At 38.0% G+C, this 20963-nt stretch overlaps 1 protein-coding gene across 2 annotated transcripts; it reads left to right on the forward strand.

The window, feature by feature from the left end:
* Positions 1-35: 35 nt before the first annotated feature.
* DUS4L (dihydrouridine synthase 4 like) lies at positions 36-19080 on the forward strand. Of its 2 annotated transcripts, none has more exons than XM_045193575.2 (7): positions 36-174; positions 8090-8226; positions 12399-12520; positions 14779-14896; positions 15958-16080; positions 16793-17019; positions 17994-19080. In XM_045193575.2, exons 2-7 carry the CDS (start codon positions 8111-8113, stop codon positions 18239-18241), a joined length of 954 nt encoding a protein of 317 aa, XP_045049510.2. In that variant the 5' UTR covers positions 36-174; positions 8090-8110; the 3' UTR covers positions 18242-19080. The 2 variants fall into 2 exon arrangements, with proteins under 2 accessions (XP_045049510.2, XP_024414234.2); XM_024558466.3 differs by having other exon boundaries at positions 74-212.
* Positions 19081-20963: the final 1883 nt, after the last annotated feature.

Raw genomic sequence — 20963 nt, forward strand, 5'->3', positions numbered from 1 at the left:
GTGTATTGACTTAATAGGTAGCCGCTGGAAGGATCCCGGCGGCGAGCTGCATTTGTCCCAGAGCAGGCGGGCGCCGAAAGTTTAGCCCACCCGAGAACCGGAGGCCGTGGAGCCGTCGCTTTCTGCCGTCTCTCGCCGTGCCACTGGGGCTTCAGTGGTTCTAGGGCCGAAAAGGTGGGCGCCGGAACGTGGCCGCAGCGGTTATCGCTAAAGCAAGTATTTACCCTAAGAACAGGGGCTTCTTGGAGGCTGGAGAGGAAAGAGGGTTTGTGGGTGTTTCGCTTGCGTTCCACGGGCCCATCTGGCGGAAATAGTAGTTACCCAACTTTCTCTGTCCCATGCCTTGATTCTCAGTCCTGGGAAAAAGGCAGGCGGGAAACGCTTGGGAAGGAAAGTTACCGGGGATGAATAGTGAATATTAGGGAGAGCCGAGAGTCGATGAAGAATAAAGTTGTAGACTCAGTCTCTGTCCTGTCTCCCATGAGATAAAGATCTGCTTTTCAACTCCATTTCCTGTTCAGCCACGTGCTATGAATGATGCCATACTTATTCATATTACAAACCGATGGATTTTTCCATATCTCAACTAACCACTGGAGCTGTAAAATCAAGTTAGTTCTCATCGTCTTCTCCTCTGTTACATCTGCATTATTCATTAACCTAGATTTCTCCCAAGCTAAATGGTAATTAATTAACAGGTCAGTCACGTATGCAAGAAGGTTAATTTAAGTATTTCTTCATAAAAAGAAAGTAATACAACTTTTCTTTTATGTACACAGGGACCCCAATTCAGAGCTATGTGGTTCTCTTGATTCTGCTAAGAGTGTTTCAGAAAGTGCAGTAATGGTATTTACCCTGTGCTAAGTGCTTTTCTAAGTACTTTATAAATGCATTTAATACTTGAAACAGCTCAAGTGAGCAAGTCTCATGATACACTGCATCATGCTTTCTCTTTGTCTCATGTTTCTCCCTAATATAATTTGATCACAGTCATGGTGTGAATAGGATTGAGGGTTCGGAATGGAGGTCACACGAATTGAGGTTACACAATTGCCAAGAGCAGTGTGCTCAGACTCAGGTTTCATTATCCGTAATACACAAAATTTTAAGTAATTCTTGAATATTAATAAGCAGTATGTTTGAAATGTGAAATTTATCTTTCCTCCTTTGGCGTTTCCATTGGAAAATTTTAGAAAACTTACATAATATTTACTCATTCAGTGAAGAGTTTTAAGCCCCTACTATACCTACCAGAATGAGTTTACAAACATAAAACTCAATCCATATCCTATCCCAAAGGAGCTAATAGGTGAGGTAGAGACATTTAAATATGCAGTTGAAGCAGGTGCTTTGTAGTGTATGTATTTACTTTCCCCATGCTTGGTTGCACATTGAAATCACCTGGAGAGCTTTAAAAGTCACTGATGCCGGTGTCCTAAGCCCAAAGATAAACATTTAATTAGTCTGGAATATGGTTTGGACATCCTGAATCTTAAAAGCTCCCCATATTGTGCTAATCTACAACCATGGTTGAGAGTTAGTGATTTATGAATTTATTAAGCAAAATTACAAGAATGAATATGAATAAAATTGTCCTTATGAAAGTCACTAATGACCTAGTTGCCATTGCACACTTTTTAGTCTTTACTTAACTTTTCTGTGATGTTTAAGATGCTTATCCCCTCCCTCCTTCATAATCCCCTCCCCTCTCTTGGTTTTTGAATATAAGTCTTCAGGTTTCTTCTTCCCAGCTCCAGAATTCATCTACATCTCCTTTGCATTCTTTTTCTCTTTTACTTAAATGTTGGTATTTTGAAGGATCTCTTGCAAGGTAAAGCATCCTTAAGTATTGTCTATGTTTGTAGATTCAATTTATTATCTAAAGGTTAAAGACTCAATCTCTATCTTTAGCTTTTTCCTGAGCACTATACCTATATGACCAATTATGAGGCATCACCATCTGAAAGTCCGTCCCATGAGCTCCTCAAGTTCAGTGTGCTCAAATGCGAACTCATGTTTCCCTGCCAAAATCTTTCTCCTTCTGGGTCTTTGTCTCATTGATTGGAATTGCCATCCATCCAGAATCCTTTCTTCCTGTGTAACATGCACTGTCATGAAGTGGTTTCCACCTTCTAAATATTTTGCCAGTTTATTGTTATTTCTAAATAGCTCCTAAATTTGTTCTCTTTATTCTCCCAGATCAGACACTTACACATGGCTTGATCTACTGTCATGGCCTCCTTCCTGATATTTTGCCAACATCCCTACCCCTTCCAGTGAAATCTTTTTAAATCAGAAATCTGATCTTGTCATTTCCCTGTTAAAATTTTCAGTTACAACTAGTAACAGGGAGTGACAGCTTGTATAAAAATATGTGGTGCATGCATGGAAATGGGTTACTTGCATATGTTAGCATGTTGAGTACATACGTAAAAATCTCCCATGGAGGAGAAAAACTGGTTAAGAACCAAGGCCCTACCTCAGCGATTTTCAACCCAGAGTGCCACAAGAATTTTAAGAACATGTGATCCCTGACTATTTAGTCAGGGGCACTGACCTCTTTTCCCTTAGATTGTCCAATTAAAAAAAAAAATGACAATAGCCAACACAACAATAGCCATCTGGTGTAAATAAATCAAAATTATACCTATTCTTTGTCAGATCAGCAAAAAATACAGTCAGACCCCAGGTTCAGGTCTCAAATGTCTACAATCTCGAGCAATTCTGTTCTCAAACAACATTCCAAAACAAATTAAGTTTGAGAACCAAAGTTCCACTGTTTGGTGGGGAGTGGGGGGTTCCTTTGGTGTGCTGCAGGATTTTAATAATTCATGTATGACATGCGATGAAAAAGGTTGAAAATCGGTGCCCTGCATTGTATAATCTAAAACACTCTTAACCTGGTATGGAAGGCCCATTACTATCTAGGCCCTCTCACTCTCTAGTTCAGTCAGAACTCAAACAACACTAAACTACTAAAGGTTCATTGAAAACATCAAGCACTTTCAAGCATCTGGTTTTATATGTGGTGTTGTCTGTGGCTGGACACTTCCCCCAACTCCCACGTAGTTACAGCTCAAGCTTTCCTTCCTCTGTTGCTGATGACTCCCTCACTTCTCTAGGCAATGACACAGTGGTTAAATTGTGAGTGTGTGCCTCTGTGTTTTGGAGCTATTGTTTCGTGTATTTCTAGTATGTTTTTAAGGGCATAGGAAATGTATTTTCATCTGTATTTCCAGCATCTACCAGGAACTTAATGTTTGTTGAGTGAATAAATACATGTCCATGCCCCTAAAAACTCATGAAGAGATAGATAGGTGTTATTATACTCTATACAAATAATTGTAAATACACATGATAACATTACAGAGTAATGGGTGTAGTGGGAAAATAAGATAAACTCTTATCTGGGGTTCAAAAAGACTGTCAGGATGGGGGATTATGAGTATATACAGAGAGGGGCAATGAAGATGTGCTTAACGATTAGTTAAAGGTACCACGTGGTTAACACGCTGTGGGAGATGGAGAAGGAGAGAAAACCCTAGATTTCTGCCTTGAGTGAGTAGGGGTGGACAGTGATGGCAAGATATGAAATGCAACAGAGAAGAAGCAAGTTTGACTCATGAAAAGAACTATTTCATTATTTATACTTTACATATGTTGCTTATATCATTCTAATGAATTTTTATTATAAAAAAGATAATAAAGGTCAAGATGGTGGCATAGGTTAGTGCGGTACTCGCCTCCTCTCACAACCACATCAAAATACTACTAAACTACAAAACAACCATCATTAAGGACTGCCTAAAATCCAGCTGAATGGAAGGCCTATAAATAGTGAATTCAAGAACAAGCACATCAAGACTGGCAGGAGGAATGGAGACATGCACAGACTGGCCCCACACCCATGTGTGGCAGGTGAAAATTAGGAGGGATATCAGCTCCAGAGCTACTCCAAGGAGTGAGAGGTCCCAGCTCCACACCAGCCCCCCCCCAGCTCAGGGTTTCAGTGCCAGGAAGAGAAGTCCCCATAACTTCTGGCTGTAAAATCCAGTGGGGATGGAGGCTGAGGGAGACAGGGACACTAGAGTCCCAGCCAGTTCCTCTTCAAGGGTCCTGGCATCATGGCAAAAACTTGGGTGGGGGGTGGGGAGGAAGGGCAGCCATCTCCCGGGCAGAAGTGCTGGCAGAAGCCATTATTCCTTTGATGAGCCCTCCCCACACAAAACCGGCAGGCAGCCATATCTGACATTCCATCGACCTGGCTAACACTGTTCGCTCCACCCTGGTGATTCCTGAAGGGCCTACCCCACCCAACATTGAGACTGACCCAAGCTGTTTCCAGTGGCTTTTTCATGCAAATATCCTGTCTTGGCTCAGCCTGCCGACTTAACTGAAATCTCAAACAGGCAGCATCTGGCCTCGGTGTGCCCTGTACCTCTTGCTAAGTGACCCCAGGCCTGGCACTAGTAGCAGCCAGCCTTGGTTTGCAGCTTGTCCTCATCTGTGCACCTCGAAGCTCAAGTGGCCGCCTTTCGCAGATCTCTTTGTAGCTAATGCTGGGTGGCCCCGGCCAAAACACAAATGGCAACTGAGCTTGGCCTACACCTCCTTGGAGGCCCAGAGCCAGTGCACCAGTGGACAGCTTCAGATCACATTGAAGCACCACCACCCAACCACCTTCACAAGTGACACACTCAAGGGTTGGACTCAGCAGGCACCGGAGCCCCACTGAAGTAAGTCCTGCTCTGTGGAGTGGGCCTCTGTACAGCTGATCCTCCCTGGTGTTTGCAGGTTAGTGTTTGGTAGTTGCAGGCAGTTCCTCTTGCAGCCATCCTGCCTGGGGACAAATCTTTCCCACTGACGTGCCAACAACAATCAAAGGCTTAACTACAACAGGAGGCTGTACACAGCCCACAGAGGGGGCGCACCTTGAGTTCTTAGTTTGTGTGATTGGGAAGGCTATGTCACTAAACCCCACACCCACTATATTAGGCCACCCTGCCAAGCCTGGGAGACATAGCTCTACCTAATACATGGAAATGAACACAGGGAGACAGCCAAAATGAAGAACAGAACAGAACAAAACTCAAAGAACTGAACAGAATGGAAACAAGCAATCTACTAGATACAGGGTTTTAAATACTGGTTATAAGGATGTTCAAGGAACTTAATGAGAACATCAACAGCATAAAAAAGGACCAGTCAGAAATGAAGGATACACTAACTGAAATGAAGAATAATTTACGGGGAATCAATAGTAGAGTAGATCAGGGATCAAATCTGTGATTTGGAATATGAGGAAGCAAAAAACACCTAATCAAAACAGCAAAAAGAAAAAAGAATCCCCCCAAAATGAGGATAGGGTAAGGAGCCTCTAGGACAGCTTCAAGCATACCAACATTCACATCACGGGTGTGCCAGAAGGAGAGACAGAGCAAGAAATTGAAAACCTATCCGAAAAAGTAATGATAGAAAACTTCACTAACTTGGTGAAGGAAGGAAACATGCAAGTCCCAGAAGCACAGAGAGTCCTAAACAAGGTGAACTCAAAGAGGCCCACAATAAGACACATCATAATTATAATGCTGAAGGTAAAAGACAGAGAGAGAATCTTAAAAACAGCAGGAGAAAAGCACTTAGTTATCTACGGTGGAGCTCCCATAAAACTGTCAGCTGATGTCTGGACAGAAACTTCACAGTGCAGAAAGGATTGGCAAGAAACAGTCAAAGGGATGAAAAACAAGGACCTACAACCCAAGATTACTCTACCCAGCAAAGCTGTCATTTAGAATCAAAGGACAGATAAAGAGCTTCCTGGACAAGAAAAAGCTACAGGAGTTCATCACAACCAAGCCAGTATTATATGAAATGTTCTTTAAAAAGAAAACAAAATAGATCAAATCTTTGAACAGTAAAATGGCAATAAATACATATCTATCAACAGTTGAATCTAAAAAACAAAATAGCCCTGGCCAGGTGGCTCAGCTGGTTGGAGCATTGTCTTGTACACCAAAAAGTTGTGGGTTTGATTGATACCTGGTTGAGACACATATGGGAGGCAACTGATTGATATTTCTTCCAAATAAGTCAATGTTCTCTTTCTTCCTCTCTCCCCCTAACTCCCTCCCTCCCTTCCTCTCTCAAATCTATTGAAAGTAAGTAGAAATTAAAATAAAAAGCAAACAAGTAGAACAGTAACAGACTCGTAGATAGAACATTTTGATGGTTGCCCAATGGGAGGGGTTAGGGGAGATGTGTGAAAAAGTGAAGGGATTAAGAAGTACAAGTTGGTTGTCACAGAGTAGTCATGGGGATGGAAAGTAAAACATAGGAAATACAGTCAATAAAATTCTAATAACTACTGATGGTGTCAGGTGGGTACAAGATTTATCGGGATATTCACTTAGTTATGTAACGTCTAATCTCAGGGATGTAGACCTGAAACTAATATGATAATGTATGTCGACTGTAATTGAAATATAAAAGGTAATTTTTAAAAAGATATAAGATGCTAATAACTTTATCCTGATTTTTATTAAGTTGGGCTTATTGAACAGTGATTAGTAAAACTAGTTTATCATATTCTAACTGTACATTCCACCTAAGAAAATTACAATAATTGGTTTATGTTTAGGTTGTATCTGTACTTTCAGGACTAGCTAAATAAAAACTTGCATGTTCAGCAAGCCAACATTTCTAAAGTTGGCCCATATCTGTTTCTAAGTTACAAAGACCAAAAGCTGAAATAGGAAAAGAAGCTAACACTATGAAGTTATAAGATGTTAAGTTTAGTAGCAACTGTAAAATACTATTAACTGCCTAATTTAATCATTTGTACCTCTTTGGGCAGAAAAGTAATTTACTAGGCAATTATATATTTTTCATGAAATTTTTACTAGATAATACTACATTTAAATTTTTAAGAATGCGGGTTTTTTTCTTTTGCCTTGTGATTCAGGTACAAGGAATAGAATTTCAGAATAATAAACATTAAGCATACCAGTCTATCTTTTGAAATGCTAACTACTTAAAGTTGTTCAATTAATGCCATTTAAATTTCCTGGATAAAATAAAGTATTTCAAAGTGCCAGGACTACATTACAATATATGAAATGATGCCAAATTTCCTGGATTATCATTGCCAAAAATTAAAATTAAAAAATATGAAAATAACATGACAGGGTATACTATGAAAGAAATCTTGTAGTTTTCCACTTCCTGATCATTTATTAATTTGAGAACATGTTACTATAATGAGTTAAGTATATAATTTGAAACCATTAGTGTTTGATATAAATAAGAATAATCCATACAGAACATAAACATCATAATTTCCCATTGTGCTAAAAACTATCAGTGACTTCTAGAGGCAGAATTTCGTGGTATCACATTTGATACTGTGAAGAGAAGTTGAAAAGATTTCTGATCCCGCCCTGGCCGGTATGGGTCTGTTGGAGCATCGTCCTGTACACCAAAAGGTTGCACGTTCAATTTCCAGTCAGGGTACAACCTGGGTTGTGGGGATGGAAGACAACTCATCAATGTTTCTCACATTAGTGTTACCCACCTGTACCTCTACCTCTCTCCCTACCACCTACCTCTCTACTTCTCTACCTCTACACCTCTCTACCTCTACCCCCGCCCTTCCTCTCTCCCTTCCTTCCTCTCTCTCTAAAAGCAATGAAAATGAAAAAAATATCCTCAGGCCCTGACCCATGTAGCTCAGTTGGTTGGGCATCAATCCGCAAAATGAAAGGTCACCAGTTCGATTCCTGGTCAGGCACATGCTGGTTGTAGGTTTGTCTCCAGTTGGGATGCGTATGAGAGGCAGCCAGTCGGTGTTTCCGTCTCACATCAACGTTTCTCTCCCTGTCTTTCTCCCTCCCTTCCCCTCTTTATAAAGATAAATAAATAAAATCTTTAAGAAAACAAAAAGGATTTAAAAAATGTTCTCAGGTGAGGATAAAAAGGAAAGCTTTCTGATCCCACAAGCCTAATGAAAAATGTATGAAATTGTTAGAATGATAGGAATCCATGTAATGAAAGGTAACTTTTCTTTATGTAAACTGATGGATTTTTCTTTCAGATTTGAAACAAACCTGTGTCTATGAAGAATGACTGCGTACAAACCACAATATGTCAAGAAAGAAAAAAAGATCCAATAGAAATGTTTCATTCTGGGCAGCTGGTAAAGGTCTCTGCCCCAATGGTTCGATATTCAAAGTAAGTTGTTAAATGGTGATTCCCTTTTTATGCTCTGACTTTTTAAAAGTAAGACCACCTTATCACATGGCATCTTCAGACCCTGAGCTTCGGGATCATAATCTAGGCTTGAGTCCTGGTGTTGCCACTTGCCGAGTATGTACGTGGCACTGAGTAAATAATTAACCTCTCCTAGCTTCGTTTTCAGATCTATAAAAACGGTAGTGCTTATAGCTCCCACCTATAATGATATAATGGATGTTAACTAAATATAAACATTCACGCACAGGTTTTTGTGTGAACATAAGTCTTCATTTAATCTAGGACAGTTCCCCAGGACGGCAGCTGCTGGGTCATATGGTAGTTACATATGTTTAGTCTTCTAAGAAACTGCTGGACTTTTCTAGAGTGGCTGCACTGTTTTATGCTCCAGCCAACAATGTATGAGGGATCTGGTTTCCTCTCCTCCTGCTCACCAACTTTTCACTGTTTGTATTTTAGCCCTGCTGATAGGTTTGCAGTGATACCTATGGTTTTTTGATTCCTGCTTCCTGTGTGTCTAGTGACATTGAACATCTTTTCCTGTGCTTCTTTGCCATGTGTGTATTACTGAAGAAATGTTTCTTTATGTCTTTTGCTAATATTCTAATTGTTTGCTTTTTTATTATTGATTTGGTTTTTTAAATTTTTTAATTGTGGTAAATTACGTGTAACTTAAAATTTACTGTTTTAAATTTTTTTTTTTTTTTGGAGGTGAAGTATGTAATCGTTTTATTTTTTTATTTTTTTATTGTTATTCAATTACAGTTGTATGCCTTTTCTCCCCATCCCTCCACCCCACCCCAGGTGAACCCACCTCCCTCCCCCCTCTCCACCCTCCCCCTTGGTTTTGTCCATGTGTCCTTTATAGTAGTTCTGTAATCCCCTCTACCCACTGTCCCCGCCCCCACCCCCCACCCCTTAAATATTTTTAAGTGTATAATTCAGTACTGTGAAGTACATTCACATTGTTGTGCATCCAATCACTTTTCATCTTACAAAACTGCACCTCTATACCCATTAAAAGTAACCCCCTGTTCCCTGTTCCCCCAGCTCCTGGCAGCCTCCACTTTCTCCCTCTATGAATTTGACTTGTCTATATATAACACTTCATGGAAGTAGAATTATATAATATTTGTCTTTTTGAGACTAGCTTATTTCACTTAGCATAGTATCTTCAAGGTTCGACCATATTGTAGCATGTATCATAATTTCCTTTTAAGGCTGAATGATATTGCATCGTGCCTGTATACCACATTTTGTTTATTCGTTTATTAATGAACACCTGAGTTACTTCCATAGTTTTACTTTTGCCAAACTATGGTAAAAGTTTGCTGCTATGAATATGGATGTATAAATAGCTCTTTGAGACCCTGTTTTTAATTCTTCAGCGTATGTGCCCAGAAGTGGAATTGCTGGATCATATGGAAATTCTATTTTTCGGTTTAGAGGCAACTCCATGTTGTTTTTCATAGTGGCTGTACCATTTTACATTCCCACCTGCAGTGCACAGGAGTCTGGTATCTCAACATCATCAGCAACACTGTTTTTGTTTTTATGATACTCGTCCTAATGGATATGAAATAGTATCTCACTGTGGTTTTAGCTTGTATTTAGATAGCAATGTTGAGCATCTTTTAATGTTCTTTTGGCTGTGTGTATGTCTTCTCTGGAGAAATGTCTATGCAAGTCCTTTGCCCATTTTGGGTCAGGTTGTTCTTTTGTTTTGAGTTTTTGTTTACTATTGAGTTTTGAGTTCTCTATGTATTCTAGATACTACCCTTGTCAGATTTGTGACTTGCAAATATTTTCTCCCAGTATGTAGCTTATCTTTTCATCTCCTTAATTGTCTTTTGCAGAGCAAAAGATTTTTATTTCATGATTAAGTCTAATTTATCAATTGTTTCTTTTGTAAATTGTGCTTTTGGTGTGAAGATTTTTCTCCTGTTTTTTCTTTAAAAGTCTTAATAGCTTTATGTTTTACATTTTAGTCCACAATCAATTTTATTTTTTTTGTACATGTGAGGCTTAATTTGGTTCATATTCTTTGCCTATGGACATCTAATTACTTCAGCACCATTTATGGAAAAGGCTGTATTACCACTGTTGAACTACTTTTGCATTTTTGTCAAAAATTAGTGGGGCATGTTTGTATGGCTCTATATCTAGATTCTCTATTCTTGTTCCATTGATCTCTGTGTCTATTCCTCCACCAACACCACAGTCTTTATTACTAGATACATAATAAATCTTAAAATCAGGTAGACTGAGTCCTCCTCCCACTTTTTTTTTTGTTCTCAAAATTGTTTTAGCTATTCTAGTTATTTGCCATCCTGAATTGTATGTTGATCTTGGTCTGTATGTACAAAATATCTTGATGGAATTTTCATAAGAATTGTGTTAAATATTCATATCAACTTGGAAGAAAATAAATCCCTTGCCATGCTGTCTCACCCGACTCATGAATACAGTATGTCAAGATTTATTTAGATCTTGTTTGATTTCTTTCATCAGTGTTGTGTAGTTTTCAACATGTAAGTTTCATGTTTTTTGTTAAACTTACACCCGATTTTTTTGAGTGATTGTAAGTGGTATTATAATTTTAATGTCAGTGTCCATGTGTTAATTGCTGGTATATAAAAATAAAATTGATTTTCATATGTTAATCTTATATCCTGGAAACTTAAACTCGCTTTTTGGTTCTAGGAGGGTTTTTCAGTGAATTCTTTGGGGTTATATATGTAAACAATCATATCATCTGCAAATAAAGGCAGTTTTATTTCTTCCTTTCCATCATATGCCTTTTGTTTCTTTTTCATGCCTTATTACACTGACTAGAAGTTCTAACGCTATTTTGAATAAGAATGATGAGAAGAGACATCTTTGCCTTCTTTTTTTAACAAATTATTTTTAAAATTTTTTTAAATTTTAATTTAATCTTTATTGAATTATTTTCCATTTCTCTTTTTCTGAATCTAGGGGGAAACTAATCTGTTTCACCTTTAAGTATAATGTTAGCTGTAGGACTTTTTGTGGGTGCTCTTTATCAAGTTAAGAAAGATCCCTTCTATTCCTGTTTTTTTTGCATTTTTTTATCATGAATGAGTTAGTTTGTCAAATGTTTTTTTCTGCATCAATTGATGTAATATGATTTTTTTTTTAGCCTAATGATATAGTAGATTACATTGATTCTGAGTACTGAACGTTCTGTTTTTATTTTTGTTTTTTCTGATACCACTACAGCAGGGGGAAGATGAGGCATCACTTCATCAAAATCAGGTGGAGGTGGGAACCCAGTTTCCACACTTGGTCTCCTTTCACAGTCTGAGGGCAGGGGTCTCCACTTTACTGTGGAGCAGGGGTGAGAGTTCCAGCTCCCCGTGGAATGGGTGGCCTGGTAACTACTGGGCGATGATGAAAGTGCTGGCTCTTCACGGTGCACACTCTGATACTACTACTAGTGGGGGGAGAAGGGTGCCTCACTGTTGCTGGGTCATTGTGGGAATCCAGGCTCCCCGTGAGGTCTCCACTGATAGCACCGAGGGACACATCATTACTGCAAGCAGGGATTGAAGTCCCAACTACCTACCTGGCCTTTTCTGATACTACCTTGGAGGGGTGTTGGAGAACATTGTTACAGCCTTGGAATGGTAGAAAGCTAGGCTCCCCACTCAACCTTTGCAGAGGTGGAACCATAACTTTTTTTTTTCCTGAGTGTGGCTGGAGTAGAGCTGCTATTATTTAAAGTTTTCTGTTTTGTTAGGCTGCCCCTTTCCTGGCTGTTTGGTTAGGGAGAGCAGACTTTTGTTGGACCTGTTTTGTCTGCGCCCATTGCCAGCTTCTTGAGCTCCAGGTCTGGGTTATTTGAGGCAAAAAGAAAGCCCAGGCAACTCACTGTTTTCATTCCTCAGGTTCCAAGGTCGCTGTCTTACTCTCTTCTCTCCACCTTTCAGAGTTTTCTTATCTTTGTTTTACATAGAACATCCAGGATTTTTAGTTGCCCTAAGCACGAAGTACAGGGAAAAGCACTTCGCCATCTTCCCACAGGCAGAACTTTCCTCTAATAAATACTTAATAATTAACTGAATTAAACTTGGAAGTACATATGATTGTGGTGATTTCTAAATGCCTAATTAAAGTCTTACCATTTACAGGTTGGCTTTTAGAACACTAGTGAGAAAGTACGGTTGTGATCTGTGCTATACACCAATGATAGTTGCTGCGGATTTTGTCAGATCTGTAAAAGCCAGAGACAGTGAATTTACCACAAACCAAGGTATGTGAAACTCAAGAGTTTGCTGACTTCGTAAAATTTAAAAAGGAAAAAGAACTCAACCATCTTGTCTAATCAGAGACAACAAATTCCGAGATTTTATTTTAAAATGTTTTAGTTTTTTTATGTTTTAATATGTCTTTTTTTAAAGTATCTTTTTGCTGAGTGTCTTCAAACTTTGGATGGCATAGAAAGTGTAAGGTTAGCCTTCCCTGTGGCCCCCTTCTGTCACCTGGACTATTCAATTAGATTCCTATCACAATGCCCCCAGTCTTGTCCCGTTGCAGACTATCCCCCAAACAGCCCAAAGTGACCTTTCTAAAATGTAAATTTGATCACATCTCTTAGACCTCTCATTGCCTAAAGCAGTGATTCTTAAAGTGAGCTCCAGACCAGGAGCATCGGCATCATCTGGAAATTTGTGAGAACTGGAAACTCCCGGGCTCCACTCCAGGCCGACTGAATCAGAAACTGGGTGCGTGGTCCAGCCACCTGTTTTACGGTGCCCTCCAGGTGATTCTACGTTTGCTGAAGACTGAGAACCACTGACCTAAAGAGTAAAATTCCAGCACCTGTGAACGATATATAACATTTTTCATGAATACATCTGCAGCTTTATCTTTCATTAGTTTTTCTCCATAGCCCACTGACTTTATTATTCACAAATACTAAGTTATTTAAGTCCTTGAGCATGCCCTATCCTCTCATACTTCTCTACCTAGAACATCCCTCTCAGTCATGCCTACCCGCTATGTCCCATTTCCCTGCCAAATGACGGTGAATGCTTCTTAATCCGGCTCTCGAATTTTGAGGCCAGGATAATTTCCTAACCACCCTCCGCGCATGGCCTTTCTTGGAAGCACAGGCTTTATGTTGTACTGAATCCTACTGTGTTATGATTTCCTCTTTAAATAACTGTCTCTCCTGCTGGACTATGGACTCCTTGAGACCTGGAACTCTTTCTTACTGACTTGAATCCTCCACTTCTAGCACAGTGTTGAAAATATATTAGACCCATAAATGAACATAACTCTCTGGAGTTGCAAAGGAATATGTACCCTATATCCTCTGGAGAAAGCAAATTCTCTGATCCCATGATAATACTATAAATGGTGGAACTAGGGTGATACCCAGAAATCTGCATTTTGGCAAACACACAGTAAATCTCATACAGGTAGTCATCAAAAAGTCTTTAGAAAATTAAAATACATCTATTTAGAGTTTATAACACCCAAAAATTAAAAAAAAATTGTCCTTAAAACCCAGGACAGTCCTGATACATTTAGCTATATTAAAATTTAAACTTTTATATGTCAGAAAAGAGCACAAATATATGCAAAGACAAACTAAAACTGGGGAAATATTTTTAATGTTATATTTATGATAGAACTAATTGTACTGCTTTATTAAAAATTAAATAATAAGAAAATGAGGAACTAAAAGAAAAATTGTGCATAGAAAAAGGTTCAAAGAATATGGAAGATCCAGCAAGAAAAATACACACTTTTGGATATACAATATACAATAAGTTTCAAGAAAACAAGAACTTTCATCTAAATTCATATGTACCTATGTTGGTAAATTCTTTTGAAAGAAATTTTTATATTATCTATCAAAATGCTAAATGCGTATTCAACAGTTACAGACCTAGGAGTTTACCCAGTGAATATACTCACAAAGCATGTGTGTAAGAGTATCCTCATGTGGGGTGGAGGGATGGGGAGAAAATGCAGACAACTGGAATTGAGTAACAGTAAAAATTATTAAAAAAAAAAGAGTATCTTCATCACAGTGTGTGCAAGGGCCGAAAGTAACTGGAAGTACACTGTGGGGTCCATCTGCACACACTGGAATATGCCACTGAAAATAAGAAAATAAGTTTGAGTACAGCTCCCAGATACATCAGATTTAAAAGAAAGCAGTAGACAGCAATGTACATAGAATGTACACATATGTTTAAATTTTACGGGTATACATAAAATTGTTCTAGAATACAATAACTAGTTCTCACCATTGGAAAAGGGGCCTATCAACAGTGTTGTACTTTTCATTTTATAAAACTTTATACTGTTGAATTTGTACTAAATGTAAATTGGTTTTAATTTAAAATATTTAAAGTTATTTTAATGCTATCTAATTTGAACAGATATACTTCTTAGGCCAAAAAAGTTGTTTTATATTGTGCAAACACTAGAGTTCGGTATCTGGTGTGTGCATGTGTGTTTCTGTGGATTTTAATGTTGAACTATTTGTTTTATCAGGTGATTGCCCACTGATTGTTCAGTTTGCCGCTAATGATGCAACACTGTTATCTGATGCTGCTCGTATAGTTTGTCCTTATGCAAATGGAATAGACATTAACTGTGGTTGCCCTCAGAGGTAAAGCTCAAAGAAGTTGGAAGAATTTTCAAAAAGATTAGAAAAAAAACTGTGGACATGGTAAACTACCTTTCTAGTTTTCCAAGAATTAAAACATAAGGAAAATAGAGTTAAAGCTCTTAGGCTCTAAATAAAAAGCAAGAAAAAATAAGGAAAGATTATTTAGGGACACACACGCAGGAGTACGCTCTGATGGCTAAAACCGGGTGTAGATGCTTGACAACTGTTTTAGCTCACCTCACCACTAGCATTGTTTTAATCTGTGGGTCTGCCTTGAACCTCATCCCTAAGTACTTACTGAGATGCTAATGTTCACGGTAGTTTCTAAAAGGTAGTTTTAGTGCCATGTCAGATATACTTGGTGTAGACACTATGATTCCGTGATTTGGGAGCTCACCATTTATTTCCTCCTAATTAATTTTCTTTATAGAAATACCTTATAATACACTTTTTTTTCTATACCACAGTTATTTGGTTGATTGTAAAAAAATAGGTATCAATAGATGTACTTAATTTGATAATAATATCGCTATGTTTTTGACATTGTACTAAATTATCTGGCAGTAATTCAAAATGCGTCCAAATAATAAAATCAAGGTTTTAAGTAGAGCATAATCCAAATTAGATTAGATGTATTTGTATACTCATTAGGAGAGTTAAATAAGCTGTTTACTGGTGTTGGAATGCTATAAGCCAAAATTATCTCTCTACTGTTAAGATTAATAAAACCTCTTGTTATGTACAATAAACATCAAATTTGGAATTTAAAAAATCTGAAATAATTGCAGTTAATTACAAATACTTAAATCTGTTTTGGTTGAAGGAATGCTAATTTAATTTTCTCACTTGCCAATGAAAACTATTTCCCCTAGGTGCTTTTTGGTCTGGGAACCCATTTACCTAATCTTAAGTTGATCCACTTAGAAATGTTGGGTTTATGAATTAAAATCTGATTCCATTCCAGATTGCTACATAGAGAAATAGATGCACTTATAGTGCCTTTAGAATGATACCTTCTTTTCAACTATTGACAATTTATTTGTGATGTTGGCTTTATAAAGGTGGGCAATGGCAGACGGTTATGGAGCTTGCTTAATAAACAAACCAGAGCTCGTTCAAGATATGGTGAAACAAGTAAGAAATCAAGTGGAAAATCCCAGATTTTCAGTATCTATTAAAATAAGGTAAAGACAATATTTTAATCTATTGACAGGTAGTTCTTAGGAAATAAAAGATTATTCCTTCTATCTGGGGTTTGTATCCTTAATTTGTAGCTGGTATATGGAAATGTTGACACAAAATAATTAGTAAATGGATATATACCTTAATTTTTATTTATAATCCAGAGCAACCTCATCTTTACCGTTAAAAACTTTCCCTGGAAAGAAACCTTCAACTTTTTCTATGTATTATGTAATTAAAGCTAAGAAACATTCCTGGTACCAAGAGTAGAAAATAGGAATGGTATTTGCACAAAAAATTCCACTATGAAAAGAAAATAAACCAGGAATGAGTCTTTTGGTGCAAATTAAAGCCATGTTTCAAGATAAAGTAGTATATTCTCCTACCTGGGGGTGGGGTGCGGGCAGCAGATACTAGGTAGCATCTTTCAGTTCCTGTGTGACAGTATTTGGATGCCTTTTTCAGTTACAAAAGCCAAAGGGGAGGACAGTAGGTAAGATAAAACTTGTCATCCTATTGTTCCCAATAGCAAAATAACTAAATTTGAAATCTTAAATGGGAACTGATCCCTGATCGAAAAAGCCTTAGTGATAGTGGAATGCAGTGATAATATGATACAGCAAAACTAAATAATGTTTTATATGAAATATTATTTATTAATTTTAGCTTTGATTTGTGTGCTATAAAAAGATGGATATAATTTTGAAATTACAGGATCCATGATGATCTTACAAGAACCGTAGATCTTTGTCGAAAGGCTGAAGCAGCAGGTGTTTCCTGGATTACAGTCCATGGGAGAACTATTGAAGAAAGACATCAGCCAGTTCACTATGAAGCCATTAAAATAATTAAGGAAAATATGTCTATACCTGTTATTGCTAATGGAGACATCAGAAGCTTAAAAGAAGCAGAAAATGTGTGGCATATTACTGGGACAGATGGTAAGAAATAAGCACTTGAATTTTTGTCTTTTAACTAGCAAAAAAAGTTGAGATGGGAGAATCATGTTAATGTTTTCATTATTTTTCTTTAAATTGGAACTATACTATTGTACTGGTTTTAAGCTAAGCAGTTTATTAAAATGATACTAAAACTCTTCTACTTGGAAACAATAGATTATTTTATTATTATTATTTTTTAATCCTCACCCGAAGACATACTTATTGACTTTAGAGAGAAGGGAAGGGAAAGAGAGAGGGAAAGAAACATCGATTGGTTGCCTTTCATATACACCTCAGACTGGGAACTGAACCCACAACCTAGGCATGTACCTTGACCTGGAATCAAACCCCTGACCTTTCTGTTGGGGGGACGATGCCCAACCATCTGAGCCACATTGGCCTGGGTGGAAACAATAGATTATTTTAATTGGAGTAAATTCAGTTACTCTACTGCCACCCTTATATCTAATGAATGACCAGTTAAGAATCTTCCAGATAGCCTATTCGTAAAATAGAACACTTAGACTAGAATTGAGAGTGAGTGACACAAGAGTAGTCATAGAAACCAAAAGAACCCCAGCCTGCTATGGAGTTTCATTATCCTCTTAAAGTACTGGCATACCATGCCCTGTGATACCTATTGCCAAGGGGGAGAATACAGGTAAACTTAACTTCAAGCAAGCCCAATTTATGACAATTTATTGAACCTTAACAAAAAGCTTCAAGATTAATTAATGTAGAAGTCTTAATAAAATAAAGAATACCTGTAAGTACCTTTAAACTTTCTGGGTTTATAAAAACAACTGTCAAAATAAATTGTATTATAATTGAATTAAACATCAGATGAATATAAGGGCATTGTAAAACCTTGTAATACTACTTTATTTTTTTTAATATTCTCAGTTTGTTTGAGTTTGACCTTGTAACTATGAGTTCTTAATGTGTGAACAAATGTGATATGCTTTAATTTGTAGGTGTGATGGTTGCAAGAGGACTCTTAGCAAACCCGGCCATGTTTGCTGGATATGAGGAAACCCCTCTGAAATGCATCTGGGACTGGGTTGACCTTGCTCTTGAACTTGGAACTCCTTATATGTGTTTCCATCAACACTTAATGTACATGATGGAAAAGATAACTTCAAGGCAAGAGAAAAGAGTTTTTAATGCTTTGTCAAGCACAACAGCAGTCTTAGATTACCTAGCAGACCATTATGGGATTTGACTGGACTTCCTAAGTTATTTCAATATATACTTTAAAGGAAGTGTAGTTAACATTTTTATATTAAATAAAACTTTTTACTTTAATACTAAAAGTATGACTCATAACAGTGTCTGTAAGTTAACATGAAGTATTGTTACTAAACAGTACTTGGGGTTCTGCTGCCCCCCACCACCTTCCAGGCAAAAATTCCAGAGGCAGAGGTTTGGTGATAAAGGAAAGGAGTCTATTCCAATGCAGTTACTTTAAGCCTATCAAATCACAGCTTTAATCAGTTAAGGCTAAACTGTAACACCTGAGTTCTCCTAGCCTCTTCCCTGTTTTTAGTTATCTTGTTTCTGTAGGGTTAGTTTACAAACTAAAAACAACATAATATACAAAAACTACACAATTCTGGAAGAATAGCAGACTTCTACCTCAGAGCCTGTTTCCTCTAGAACATCCAAAGAAACTGCCACCCTCTGCCAGGTCAGCCTCTGCTTGGAGTTCCTTCCCATATAAAATACCTTCGATTGGGAAATGTAGTCAGCTACAGCACTATCATCCAAGCAACCTTGAGGAAGAAGAGCCTCAGAGCCAGAGCCAGAGAGAGAGCCAGCTTTCTATTTCCATTGGCTCTAGAGGCATTCACCTCAGCCAGTCCAGTCCTGGACTGCAGTCCACCATTGCCTCAGCAAACTCCTCCTATGGCCCCTCCTACCTCTCCCTAGTGATCTGAGTTATCTTAATGAAAAAAAGTGCAGAGAAGTGACAGAACAAAAGCCAACTTTTGTAAAATGAAATAAGACATTCTGTATAAAGTTGCATTCAGTGCTTAGATTAAAAGGTCAAATTGGAAAAACTGGTACTTCCTAATTCATGAATTACACACCTCAAAGTATTTGTTTAAATTGTATGTACCTGAATTTAATTAGATACATTTTCTATAACTTAAAACTAAATTTCCATTAAACTTTAAATGGCATTAAACTTCTTATATTTTAAGACTTCTGTATCAGCAATTTTCAACCAGTGTGCCACTTCACACTGGTGTGCCACAAGAATTTCTAAAATATGCAATACCTGACTATTTAGTCAGGGGCATACCTCTTTCCCTTGGATTGTCATATAAAAAAGACAACAGCCAGCACAGTAGCCATCAGGTGTGAATGAATCAAAATTATACCTGTTTTTTTTGGTCAGATCAGCAGAACTTCTTTTGATGTGCTGCACAATTTTACTAATTAGTTCATGTATGGCGTGAAATGACAAAAGGATGAAAGTCATTGGTCTGGATCTTCAGAAGATTGAAAGACTGATAAATGTAACTACCCAAAATAGTATCAATCGTACTCCCCCACATTTTAAGTATAAAAAATGTGGTAGCTAATCTGAAAATGATTATATATTTGAAACATTTCCTGAAGAATAGTAACCAGGTTTTATTTTTAACTTAAAAACCTAATTTTCAGATCCTGGTTTTTTTAGTGGTGTTATTTTTATGCCTCCCAGCGGTTGATAATTTTAACCTTAAAGTTCCATGCTTGGGAAATGTTACTGATAGAATTTTGTTGGTGGTGAATGTGCTACTGCAAGAATATTTCAGGAAAAATAATACAGCTCCATAATCAAGGTATTGGTCGAAGTTATTAACATGAAAACTTACAAAAGGAGATAGTTATCTAAAAACTTATTAATTCAAGAGTTTGGAAATATTACTTTAATCAATTTTAACAAGCACTATGTTGTCATATTTTTTTTCTTAGATGCATTCTCCTTACATTTTTCAGTTACTGTATTTTTTTTTAATGCTCCAGAGGGATATAGATATTGATTCGGGAATGGAATTGGAGATACTCCAACCAACTGAGCCACATGGGGCCAGGGCTCAGTTACTATATTTTTAAAGATTTGATAGCAGTGGTATTGTCACGAGCGTATATTCCTGATAGTCTTTCCTGTAAGTCAGCAGGGCAGCTGCTCAGCTAGCTGCCTGCTGAGCAGCCCGCCACCAAAGAATAGACAGGAGTTACAGTAACTATGCTATTCAGTCAGGTTTTATTGAATGCAAGTTCACTCCAAGTAGAACATCAACATACATGGATATCCTACTCACATTCTAACAATGTAAGAGAAATATTACACACACACACACACACACCAATCTGGGGGATAACAAACCCTGGTCTCAGAGTCTCAGTTTGCAGGTTTGGGAGATAGCACAGTGGGCAAGGGAGTTGTCAGCGTCTTGCAAGGAACAATCTTCAGAGCCAGATGGGCAGCAGGGCAGACGAAGTCCTCAGTCCAGAGCAGGATCTCCAGTGGCTGATGCCAAGAAGGGATGTCATTGTGGCATGGAGCAGCACTCTGGTGTGTGGAGCTCAGCTGTCTCCACAGTGGTCTGGAACCTGCCTCAGTTATACCTTGAAAGTGGTATACACCCTTCTGGATCTTTTTATAAATGTCTTGGCACGCCTGATGCCAAGTGGGGAATTTGCCCCGGAGTCTATGGGTGGTACATGGCTGCACCACTTGACACCCCTGCTGGCAAGTGTGGAATTTCCCCAGGAGCCTATCTGTGGGTGGTCCCACTCTGCAGACATGGCTGTTCTGATCACACATGTAGATATCTTAGGTATGTCTCGTTGCCACACGTGTCTGTTCTGACTTAGGTAGTTTCCCTCTTGAACCCGAGTGTCATGGCTGACAGCCATTTTGGTTGACATGAGTGACTCCACTTTGTTTT

The sequence above is a fragment of the Desmodus rotundus genome, chromosome 6 (genome assembly GCF_022682495.2).
Source record: "Desmodus rotundus isolate HL8 chromosome 6, HLdesRot8A.1, whole genome shotgun sequence".
In the NCBI taxonomy this organism is placed as follows: Eukaryota; Metazoa; Chordata; class Mammalia; order Chiroptera; family Phyllostomidae; genus Desmodus; species Desmodus rotundus.